At 34.1% G+C, this 12,065-nt stretch overlaps 2 protein-coding genes across 2 annotated transcripts in view; one reads left to right on the top strand and one right to left on the bottom strand.

Moving 5' to 3' along the window:
• LOC105772600 (uncharacterized) overlaps nt 1-12,065 on the top strand; it is a 29,961-nt gene that overhangs the window by 10,354 nt on the left and 7,542 nt on the right. The gene's annotated exons all lie outside the window — the stretch shown is intronic.
• Nucleotides 7,411-9,001, bottom strand: LOC128031990 (CRM-domain containing factor CFM3A, chloroplastic/mitochondrial-like). The gene is made up of 2 exons (XM_052632779.1): nt 8,278-9,001; nt 7,411-8,188 (listed from the first exon to the last, which is right to left on the bottom strand). Exons 1-2 carry the CDS (start codon nt 8,720-8,722, stop codon nt 8,157-8,159), a joined length of 477 nt encoding a protein of 158 aa, XP_052488739.1. The 5' UTR covers nt 8,723-9,001; the 3' UTR covers nt 7,411-8,156.

Here is a 12,065-nt window from a genome sequence, read left to right as displayed (position 1 = left end):
TCAATTACTTGAGAAACGGTATTCCATTATGTTTAAGAACAAATAATGCTTGATTACTAATCTAAGTGGATGTAAGCTTATGTTAGTAGCCTTGACTTATAGGAGCTTTGTTGTTTACTGGAATAAAGCTACTACTAGTGCTTATACAACTACATTGGATGAGTCTGAATTGTAGCAAAGGAGGATGGGTCATGTCAATTATAGATCTTTACTTCATTTATCCAAGGAGAATTTGGTTGACAACTTTACAAAAATGGTTGAGCAACAAGGTATTTATGAAGTGTACCAGTTGGGAAAGCAAACGAGGCTTCCATCTCCAACAAACAAGGCTTGGAGGGCCTCTGAAAAACTGCAGTTAGTTCACACTGATGTATGCAGTCCTATGAAGACTTAATCTTTGAATGGCAGTAGGTATTTCATCTGTTTCATTGATGATTATTCCAGGTTTTGTTGGGTTTATTTCCTCAAAATCAAGTCAGAGGTTGCTTCTCTATTTTGGAAGTTAAAGGTAGCAGTTGAGACTCAATCAGGTTGCAAGCTTAGAATTGTAATGTCAGACAACATGACAGAGTACACTTCTAATTTGTTTCAAAATTTTTGTGAAGAGTCAGTGGTTGAACATCAACTCACCAACACCTACACACCTCAGTAAAATGGTGTTAGTGAAAGAAAGAAATAAACCCTGATGGATATGGCCAAATGTCTTGTGTTTGAAAGAAACTTGCAAAAAAATTTCTAGGCTGAAGTAGTAAACATTGTTGCCTATCTTCAAAACATACTACCAATCAAAGCTTTTTTGGATAAAACTCCATTTGAAGCCTAGTTTGGATTCAAACCTTCAGTTGCACACTTAAAAATCTTTGGTTGCATCTGTTATGCACATGTTCCTACTGTTAAGAGGGACAAATTAGAAAAGAAAGCTCAACCTGGCATTTTTGTGGGCTATAGTAGTGTCAAGAAGGGCTACGGAATACTTGATCCATTAACTTACAAGGTGTTTGTAAGTAAGGATATAGTGTTTGATGAGAAGTCAACATGGAACTGGTATAAACTTGAGCCAGAAAATGTTACTGAAAATTTAGCAACTGGGCCGAATGAAGCTGATCAGTTTGAGTAATAAATGAATTTTGATGATTTGCCTGTTAGAGGAACCAAATTAATTAGTGAAGTGTATGAAAGGGCTGACATAGCTGCTATTGAGCCAATCAATTATGAATAAGTAGAAGCATTACAAGGCTGGAAGGAAGCAATGTTGAATGAAATGAAAATGATACACAAGAATCAAACCTGGGAGCTGGTTGAAAGGCCAGTTCATAAGAAAGTCATAGGGGTAAAATGGGTGTTTAGAGCCAAGCACAATGTTGATGGAACCTTAAACAAGTTGAAGGCAAGGTTGGTTGTGAAGGGTTTCAGCCAAAGGTATGGTGTTGGCTACTTGGAAACCTTTACACCAGTGGAAATATTAGATGTCATAAGACTTTTGCTTGCCTTGGTGATGGTCACAATACTAAATGTAAATACGAAAAAGGCAAGTACACCTATCAAACAATAGTATAGCTATGGTGAGTAGAGAATATCATATCCATGAGGACTAAAAGTATTAGTAATTACCATTTTTCTAATATTTAGCCGACAATTTGGAGTAATGTGTTTTAATCTAAATTTACTAAACTAATTTAACTAAGAACGCAACAGAGAATGAATTAAGGAAATAATCGAATATTAACCAATGAAATAGACAATACCTAAGAAAGAATCCACCTAGACTTCACCTATTATTAAGAATCTGAATTACACAATTTATTCACTTGTGTCTTGATCCATAGAAATTCCTAAATTATGTTAATATCTCTTTCAAGAGTAAGAACACCTGACTCTAGGCTGATTAATTGAAATCTCTTTCTAATTAAAACCCCTATCGTCGTATTAACTCGATCTATGGATTCCCTTATTAGATTTGACTCTAATCTGATAAATTTATGTCGTCCTATTTTTAGGATTGCATTCAACTCCACTCAATTATGCTAGATCTATTCTTAAATAGAGACTTTTACTTCATTAAATTAAGCACATTAAACATGAATTAATATCCTGATTATATTAAAACAAGAAATAAGCATGCATAATTAAGAGCAAGAATCAAGTATTTATCGCGTAAAACAGAAATTAAATAAAATGATTCATAATAGGTTTCATCCTCCCTAGGTATCTAGGGAATTAGTTCATAATCCTGAATGCAAATATCTCAAAGTCAGAAAAACCACAAGACATAAAGAAATCCAATAAAATTTTGAAAGAAATTAAAAGGAGATCTTTGATCTTGATGGAGATCTGCTTCCAAGTTAATTCTGATGGTGTTCTTCAAGTGTTTTCTTCGATCTTCTTTGATGGCTCTCTTATGTCTTCTTCTAATTAGTATTTATAGATTTTAGAATGCTCAAAAAGCCTAAAAATTGTATTTTTTTGTGTATTTGGGAAGCAGGGTGCGAAATCTACATAAGCTAGCACATGGGCGTGTATACAGCCCGTGTGGCACACATGGGCATGTGTCCTGCTCGTGTGGGAATGCTCATGTCGTGTGACTCTTGCAAATAGCTCTACTTGTCTGATTTTTACTCATTTTCACTCCTTTCGCTCCCAAATGCTCTCCTAAGTATAGAAACATTAATTTAAAGGATTAGGAGAATCAAATTCATTAATTTGCATAATTAATCATCCAAAAACGCATTAGGAATGTGATTAAAATATGTTACTTGTATAGCTTATCACTTGGCAACTCAAAGGAAGTGAAAGATACATCAAATTGATGTGAAGTTTAGGGAGATATATGTTGAACAACTAGATGGCTTCAAGGTGGCTATTAAAGAAACAAAAGTGTACAAGCTTAAAAAGTCTTTGTATGGCTTAAAACAGGCGTCAAGGGCCTGGTATGACAAAATTGATAGTTATTTGTCAAGTTTGGGATTCGAAAGAAGTATCAGTGAGCCAACTTTATATATGAATAAAGCTGGAGATGAAACTCTTCTAATAGCCTCCTTGTATGTGGATGACTTGCTAGTGACTAGTGGGAATAATAAATTGCTAGCTAAATTCAAAAGGCAAATGGAAAATGTATATTAAAATGTCTGATCTAGGTGAAACGGCCTACTTTCCTAGTATAAAGGTATCTCAAACTTAGCAGGGCATTTCAAAGGTCAGAAGGCTTTTTCCTTGAAGATCTTGAACAAATTTTGCATGCAAAGTTGCAAAGAAGCTAATACTTCAGTTGCTATTGGTGAAAAACTAATGAGCCAAGGTGATTTTGAAAGGGTAAATGAATCTAGTTATAGAAGCCTTGTGGGGTGTTTACTCTATTTAACAGCCTTAAGACATGATATTGTATTTGTTGTTAGTCTTTTGTCTTGATTCATGCATTGTTGCAATGTGATTCACTTACAAGCAACAACAAGGGTCTTAAGATACATCAAAGGGACTCTAAGCTATGGAGTCAAGTTCACCAAGGCTGATGACATGAAACTTATTGTTTTTGCAGATAGTGATTAGGCTGGATCCTTTGATGATATGAAAAGTACCTCAGGGTACCTGTTCACCTTAAGATCAGTTGTTTTCTGTTGGAGTTCGAAAAGGCAAGGCATTGTAGCTCAATCAACAGCTGAGGCTGAATATGTTGCAGCTATTGCAGTTGTTAATCAAGCCATTTGGTTAAGGAAACTTTTGATTGATTTGAATTTGCACCAAAGAGAAGCAACAGAGATTAAATGTGACAATCAATATGTTATTGCAATTGCAAATAATCCAATGTTTCATGGTAAAACAAAGCATTTCAAGATTAAGTTTCATTTTGTCAAAAAAGTGGAGCAACCACATGAGATCAAGCTGGTTCTGAAGATCAATTGGTAGACATCTAGAAAAAACCTCTTAGGGAGAAAGGTTCGAGAACTTAATAGCCAAATTGGGAGTTTGCAGCAGAAAGCCAAGAATGAGTGTTAAGAAATGGCTTACATGCAACTAAGTCTATTTTTTGTGGCATGCATGTTGCAGCACGACAACATGCTGACTTTGGTTATTTTTTGTTACTTAGTTACATTTGAGCTAAGTTAGTAAGATGTTTGTTGTGATTAGGTGTTGATTGACTTGATAAAATTAGCTTATCTTTGTGTACAAGTTTTGTTTTATGAGTTTCAAGATGTATTAGTGGTGTTAGGTAAGTATTAGGTAATAGTTTTTCTTTTCACTCAAGTTGATTGCTTGTTTATATGTAAGCTTGACATCTAATGATGACTAATTTTTTCAGCCATTTGTTTCTCTGTTTTGGTCCTAAAACAATCACTTGTTGTTTTTTATTCAAAAAATACCAACAAGTTTTTCCCTCAATAGATTACAGTTGTAACAGCCCGATTTTAGTTAAATCAGAACAGTGGTTTTGAAACCACAAATCTGAGGTTAGAAAATTATTTTAATATTATTTTTTGTATTTACAGCATGTGATTATATATGTGTGAAAGTTTCATAAAGAAATTTTACTGTTTGAATGCTTAATTTCAGTAAAAAGGACTAAATCTCATAAAGCGTAAAAGTTGTGTTCTATAAGCTAAAGGTGTCTAATAGCTATAGAACATTAAAGTAAAGGTCCTTAAGTGGTAAATAGGCCATTTTTGAGTTAATGGTTGATAGTGGAGTGGCATTTGGTGTAATTACTAATGTTTTTAATGGTAAAATAGTAAATAAGTAAATTAATGATAAAATAAATAAAACCAAAATATAAAATTTTGTCCATATTTTCTTCCTTGGCCGAATATTTAAGAAGAAAGACCCCTTTGATGAACACTTAGGGTTCGGCACACACATAGCTTGATTAAGGTACGGTTTGAGCTCAGTTTTTGATAATTTTTATGTTTTTGATATCGTTGCTTCGTGTCCTAGCTAGCCCATGCCCTAATTTTTGAATTGGTTTATGAATTTTTGAGTTGCCATTGATGATAGCTTGATGTTTTTGAATATTGATGATGGAAAATGAATAATTGTTGATAGATTAATATGTTTTGTAAAGTGACTTTTGACAAAAATGTCAAATAGGGATTAAATTGTGAAATATGCAAATTGAGTGGTTGAAATGTGAAATAAATGAAATTTTTGGGTTGCTAGGGGCACTATAGCAATTCAGCTAAGCTTTGGTTATATTGAATTGTGTGAATTTTGTGTATTGGTGAAATAGGTACTAAATTGAATAAATGTGAAACTTTAGGGGCTAAAGTGCAAAAATGTCCAAATAGGTATTTTTGGATGAAATTGAATGAATAGGTGATTAAATAAGTTAAATTTGAATTCATATAGATTAATAAAGAAAGAAATCGAATTTAGATTGGGGGAAATCGAAAGTTGACGAGTAGTTGATCCGATCCGTTCGTTTCCGTACGAGGTAAGTTCATAAGTACATAAATGTTTTTGAATTCAAATGTATATGTTTTATATATTTTCGAATTGATTGTATATGGGTATACATTGCCGAATTGATTTGTATATGGATATACATTGCCGAATTGATTTGTATATGGATATACATTGCCGAATTAGTTTTTATATAGATATACATTGCCAAATTGATTTGTATATGGATATACATTGCGAATTGATTTGTATATGGATATACATTGCTGAATTGTTTTGTATATGGATATACATTGCCGAATTGATTTGTATATAGATATACGTTGCCGAATTGATTTGTATATAGATATACGTTGCCGAATTGATTTGTATAAGGATATACATTGCCGAATTGATTTGTATATGGATATACATTACCGAATTGATTTGTATATAGATATACATTGCCGAATTGATTTGTTTATGTATACATATATATTGTCGAATTGATTTGAGCATTGGATGACTGGTTTCGTGCATGAATTCATTCAATTATGAAGTCGAAAGCTCCGAATGAACCTTAGGAAATGTATTGGATATTGATGTCATGATATTAGGACTTCTGAGGTGTGATTTCGTGTAAGACCATGTCTAGGAAATTGGCATCGAAGTGAGAAAACGTGTAAGACCATGTCTGGGACATTGGCATCGTATATGATTCATATAAGACCATGTCTGGGATAGTGGCATCGATATGCATTAACATGTAAGACCATATCCGGGATATGGCATTGTACGAGCTTTATATGATTTTCGTGTGTTCTTAACAATTCCGAATGTGAATTTGAGCTAAATGGTTCAAGTTATGTAAAGTTATATGTTCATGAAATATTAAGGTAAGTTTAGTACTTAATGTGATAATATGAATTTATATGAGTTAGTAAAATGTGTATGTGTTTGAGATTTCTTTGAATTCGACCTAGTTGAATTGAATTATAAATATCATTGAGATGATTTATTTGCTTATGGCTTACTAAGCTTCCAAATCTTACTTTGTGCATCCTTCCATTGTTTTATGGATATATAAAGCTAGCTCGAGCTCGGGGATCGTCAAGGATTGTTGTTACACTATCAATCGCCATTTTGGTATTTTGAAATCTTAATATTATGACATATGGCATGTATAGACTATGGCTAATTTTGAATTGTATATAAGTTGCCATACGAAATGGCTTGTTAGAGATACTAATTATTATGTATATTCGGTCATGTTATAAACTCTTTTGGGAAGTATGTTTCTAAGTATATATGTGTGATAATGTTTGGTTATAAGACGCGGCTTGAGTAATGATTTAGTTGGTGGATGTGTTTTGTTATAATGTAATATGATTGATGTATGCTAGTTGGTTCGAAATTTGAATAGTAGAATGGTTATAACTTGGTTAGATTTCAGTGTATGAATTGTATTGTGAAATTGGTAAAAGAAGTATGATTTGTATAAGAGATATGATTAGTAGACATAAATTGTGATAAATGACTGTGTTAGACTATGTTGTGTTAGGTAATACCTCATAACCCTAATCAGACGATAGATACGGGTTAGGGGTGGTACAATTATAGCACAACCTTTAGTTGTTTTATCTAAAGATACTAGCACCCCACCACTCTCGACCTCCAACGAAATTGCAATATGCTTCACTTGGGCCAAACTTTCTCTTTTCACAAGTATCTTTAGCAAATCTTGGTATTTCCAATAGAGGTGCATGTTTTCTAGTGTACCATCATAAACTCCTCGTTTTCCTAAAAAAGAAAACTCATATTAATATATGATTCTTCTAGTCAGAAACAATAAAGTAGGATTGAAGTTCCCATTTTTACCCAAAAGCAAGTAGGGTTTCATACTTAGACACATCTTACGAAATAAAATTCTCTCCTCTTCACTCAATGTTTCCAAATCAGTTGGAAGATTTGTGGAATCGAGATGCGCCAGCATTTTAGCTAAAGCTTTATTGGCCTTTGTCAACTTCCCTTTAGCCTAGGACCGCAAAGTTAGAAAGACGGCATAAATCAGAAAGTATGTCACAGTTTTAAAATGTTTGAGAATCTTGTTATCACTTCTTACTAACTGCATCTGTAACTTACATGAGCTAGTTTCTTCTCAAGATGTTTGACTAGTAAAGCCTGTTGAGTCAATGCTAAATTTCTCCTCATTTCCTCCACTTTATCGGGGCTTGGTTGGTGCCCCCAGCGAGAGGTTGCAGCAGTGATTTCTGTGAGAGTGCCAGCAACCAAAGGAAGTGTAAAAGCTTTTACATTAGATCCAACCAAGGCTAGGGCCCTCCCTCGTGCTTCCTCTTCCTCCTCCTGCCGAAGATTTCTTGACTTTTGTATCTCTTTCAATGGATTTTTTACAATAGGTGGCAAGAAATCATTTCCCCTGTAAAATACAATAAATTCCTTGTTTCTGGAAAGCAATGCCCCCTGCCACTACATGTACAAAATGCATGTGCAATAAGCAACAAGTATCTAATGAAGCACCATCCGAAGGAAAACAAAAAATGGCAAGTTGCAAATAGCTTGATATAATAGAAGTAATCAAGGATGGTAGCCTGGAGGCATCAGAAAACTAAGTTGTCAGTTAAATAATTAGATTTACATTTCAAGATGCAACAATATTTGTAATCACTCACTTTAAGCTCTTCAGCCATTCTTTCATTGCGTGTATTTTCTACTTCACGTTTAACGGCCATCTTAGTAATTGCAGTTCTTTCCCATAAGTTCACAATAGCCTATGCCAAACTTTGCCATTCCCTATTTATTCCTATAACAATAAAGGAACGTAATCCATCAAGAGAAAAAGTTATGGTGAAACATTTAGTGATACAAAGACAATCTCATACATTCACTTACCTAAGACAAAATGTGGAGGCGTTGACCTCACAAGTCTACGGAAAGTAGTCATTTCATGATCCTTCAAACAATGTCTTACCCCATAAGGAAGGCGTGTGATTGGGGGTTGATACCCAAGAAAAACATGTGGAAGCAAGTCCGCATCAACAGCCAACGGTTCTCGACGTGAGAAATCTTTATATCGTGGACCTAGCTCATCTAACAAATGTTCGAGTTCACACAAATCCATGAGCTTTTCTTTAGATAGATCCTTCAAATATTCCGAAGAAGAAGGCATGAAGGACTCCTCAGTCCTAACAGAGTCCTTAACTACCATATTTTCTGTGTTAGTAGTTATAACATCCGAAGCACTTGTATCAGCCTGATCCTGCCCAGAATACGATTGAACACATTGAAGCTTGTAGGCTATACCCCTTATAACTCCACCGGGCCACCTGATCTCCATATAACCAACCCTCTAGTTTTTTGATATCGGAAAGACATAATTCAATAACATATTTTCAAAAAGATGTCAGCAAATAATCAAGATATTTCGGTAAGACATACTAACAAATAAGGTAAGTTATGGTACTTACACAATGCCAAATGCAATGATCACTGCTCGAATCATTACTCTTAAAACTTACCTCGATAATTGTTATTATTTTCAATTTCAAATTATATATTTACAATGTTATTTCTAAATACACATATATTCTAAATTCATGATGCCCACATGCATACGTATATAATAGAATTACTAATAGATTATTATGAAACTTATTTGTGTAAAATAAAACTATTACATACTTAATTTATAAGTAGATAAATAAATAAAATGCATGTCTAATTATTTAATTTCATTTCTCAAATTTTTTTAAAAAGACATCGAATAATACTCCATTTCTTAATTTGAATGCTAAAATATTATTTAAACCAATTAAATGACGCCTTACTATTTGTACATTAATTTTACATAAATTGGTATTTAAAATATATGATAACATTTCATTTTTTAATTTGGATGTTTATGTTGGGACATTAGTTGTCATTGTTGTTAAGCTTTATCTATGTTTAAATATTCTTTTGAATTGTTTGTTGGACATCATGTTTTTATCTTGGCTAGACAGTAGTTTGAACATGTTTTCAAGACAATTTAAGGTTAGTTTAAGGGTTAGCATTTTAGACTGAATAATTAATGTTTTGCTTTTTTCTAAGCAACAAATGGGAACTTCGATACATTATGGAATGAGCATTTTTATCTTTTCGATTAATGTTACATTATGGAATGAACCTCAAGTTGATGAGAGAGTAAATCGAGATTTTTACAATTTAAATTAACTTTAAACCAATTAAATGGTCAAATTATGATTTTTTTTGGTACAATGAATTTTCAAACCCAAACTATTTTTAGGAAAAGTGAACATCTAGCCAATAAGTTAAAATTTGAGGTTTAAAAAAATTTAAGGTTTTGGTCTCTCTATTATAAGATTTAGTTGTTATATTTTAATTTAACATAATTATTTTCTACTTTTATAAAGTCATTAGTTAATCCAAATAATTAAAATCATTAACACACAATAAAGTCTGCTAATTTAACACGCCTCTATCTGCGATCTCTTGTAGTTTTTTAGGGTTTTCTTGTTTTTGTTTTTCTGGTATTGATGTGACGGCAATTTGCTATTCAAATCTCTTACTCCGGCAATTGAAGGGACTAGTTTAGTATGGAGACGAAATTTGCGAGATTATCTTTGGAGGAGGAGGAAGACGAAATTCTTCAAGTTCAAACTGAAGTAGACACGGATAGAGAAACGAAAGTTTTGCAATTGGTGGGATGTTTTTTAACGACAAGTATTGTTCATTTTCCGGCAATGAGGAGTACAATGGCAAATTTGTGGCACCCCATAAGAGGAGTGCAGATTAGAGATCTGGGGGAAAAAGGTATTTATTTCAATTTTTTCGTATAATGGATCTTGAAAGGGTTATTAAAGCTTCACCTTGGACTTTTAACAATCACTTACTGATTCTTCATAAGTTACAAAGGGGGGAGGATCCTTTGAATATCCCATTAATCTACTCACCTTTGTGGGTTTAACTATATGATGTTCCAATAGGTTTTGTCTCAGAAAATCTGGCAATTCAAATGGGAAATTTTATAGGAGAGTTCATGGAATATGATGGCTCAAGTCTGGGAAAAGAAAGTAGAAATTTCATGAGAATAAGGGTCAAAATTGATATAAGGCGCCCTTTGAAAAGGAAAAAGCAGATAATGTGCTAAGTGTTCATATGTTTGGTTTAAATATGAAAGGCTATCACTTTTTTGCTTTTATTGTGGTCGTCTGGGCCACAGTGATTCCTTTTGTGAAGAAAGGATGATGGAAGGAGTGGAAACTAAAGAGATGGGATGGGACTTAACTCTTAGGGCACAGTCTCATCAAGCCCAAATGATGACCAGTGTATGGTTGCGAGAAGAATGAGAGGGACAGGGGCGAGGAAATAATGGGAAAAGGCAATTTATGGGGAATAATTCAAGGGATTTAGTGAAAAATAGGGATAATAGTGAAAATATAGATCCAATATTGGGGATAAATCTGGTAAGGAGGGGATCTCAAACATGGGAAGAAAATGGGAATTGGAGTGGGAATCTGAAGAATAGATTAATGGAACATAATCTTGAAGATGAAGTGCTTATTGGTGAGGAGCGAAAAAAGAAAAACAGAAGGGAGATTGAGGTGGCCTTGGCCAAAGAGGAGACGAACACTTTAGTGGTAAGGAGTAGGAGGACAATGGAGGTTAGTCATCAATCATCGGCGGCTGCCAAGTGGCAAGCCGACCGAGCGCAATGAAAATCTTAAGCTGGAATATCCGTGGATTGGGGAGTCTACGGACAATTCGGAGACTTCGGTACATACTGAAGTTATATAATCCCCAAGTAGTCTTTTTCATGGAGACAAAAATAAGCAGTAGTCAAATGGAAAGAATTCGAAGGAGTTGTGGGTTTTTAAATGGTATTGATGTGAGTTCAGATGGTTCTAGAGTTAGGCTGTGTATGGCTTGGCACGATGATAAAAATGTTCAGCTTAAAAGTTTTTCAAAACGACATATTGATGTGATCATTGATGAAGATTATGAAGGATACAAATAGAGGTTTAGAGGTTTTGTCTCCATATTCACATGATAGAGCTGAGGCATGGAATCTACTACGGCACTTGGGTACGGTTAGGGAGTTTCCATGGATGGTTTGCGGAGACTTTAACGAAATTATGTATAGTTTTGAAAAAAAAGGTGGTCTAGTGCGAGAGGAAGGACGAATGCAAGATTTTTGTAAGACTTTGGAGGAATGCAACTTATCTTATATGGGGTTTATTGGAAACTGGTTTATGTGGGAAAAGGGGAATTTACCTGAAACTAGTATTCAAGAGCGGTTAGATAGAGGTGTGGCGACTGAAGATTGGTTGCACTTATTTCCAGAATTTCAGCTTTAACATCTTCCACATATGTTTTCTGACCATTGCCCATTAATGGTTAATACAAAGAAGGAGTACAGAGAGAGAATACAAAAAAGTTTCAAATTTGAAGCGTGGTGGGTACTGGAGGACTCGTTCTTAAATAAAGTTAAAGACATATGGAAGCATTCCGAATGTGAGTTTTTAAGCAAGCTGGACAGTATGAAAAGGGGGCTGGAGCGATGGGCTAGTCAAATTCGGTTTTCTAGAAAAGGAATGAAGAAGTCCTTATCATTAAAATTGGCTCCACTACTAGAAGCTGAAAGAGATGAAGAAAATCTCGCCGATCTGATTGACACAAAA

This window comes from Gossypium raimondii, chromosome 6, assembly GCF_025698545.1.
Source record: "Gossypium raimondii isolate GPD5lz chromosome 6, ASM2569854v1, whole genome shotgun sequence".
Taxonomy (NCBI): Eukaryota; Viridiplantae; Streptophyta; class Magnoliopsida; order Malvales; family Malvaceae; genus Gossypium; species Gossypium raimondii.
This window is presented reverse-complemented; position numbering and strand designations above follow the sequence as displayed.

What these genes read in the sequence shown, in the direction of transcription:
- LOC128031990 (XM_052632779.1), bottom strand. Translation starts at nt 8,722, where the DNA reads ATGGAGATCAGGTGGCCCGGTGGAGTTATAAGGGGTATAGCCTACAAG. An exon ending in GCCTCCACATTTTGTCTTAG is followed by an intron (nt 8,189 to 8,277) that starts GTAAGTGAATGT and finishes TTATTGTTATAG; the next exon opens with GAATAAATAGGGAATGGCAA.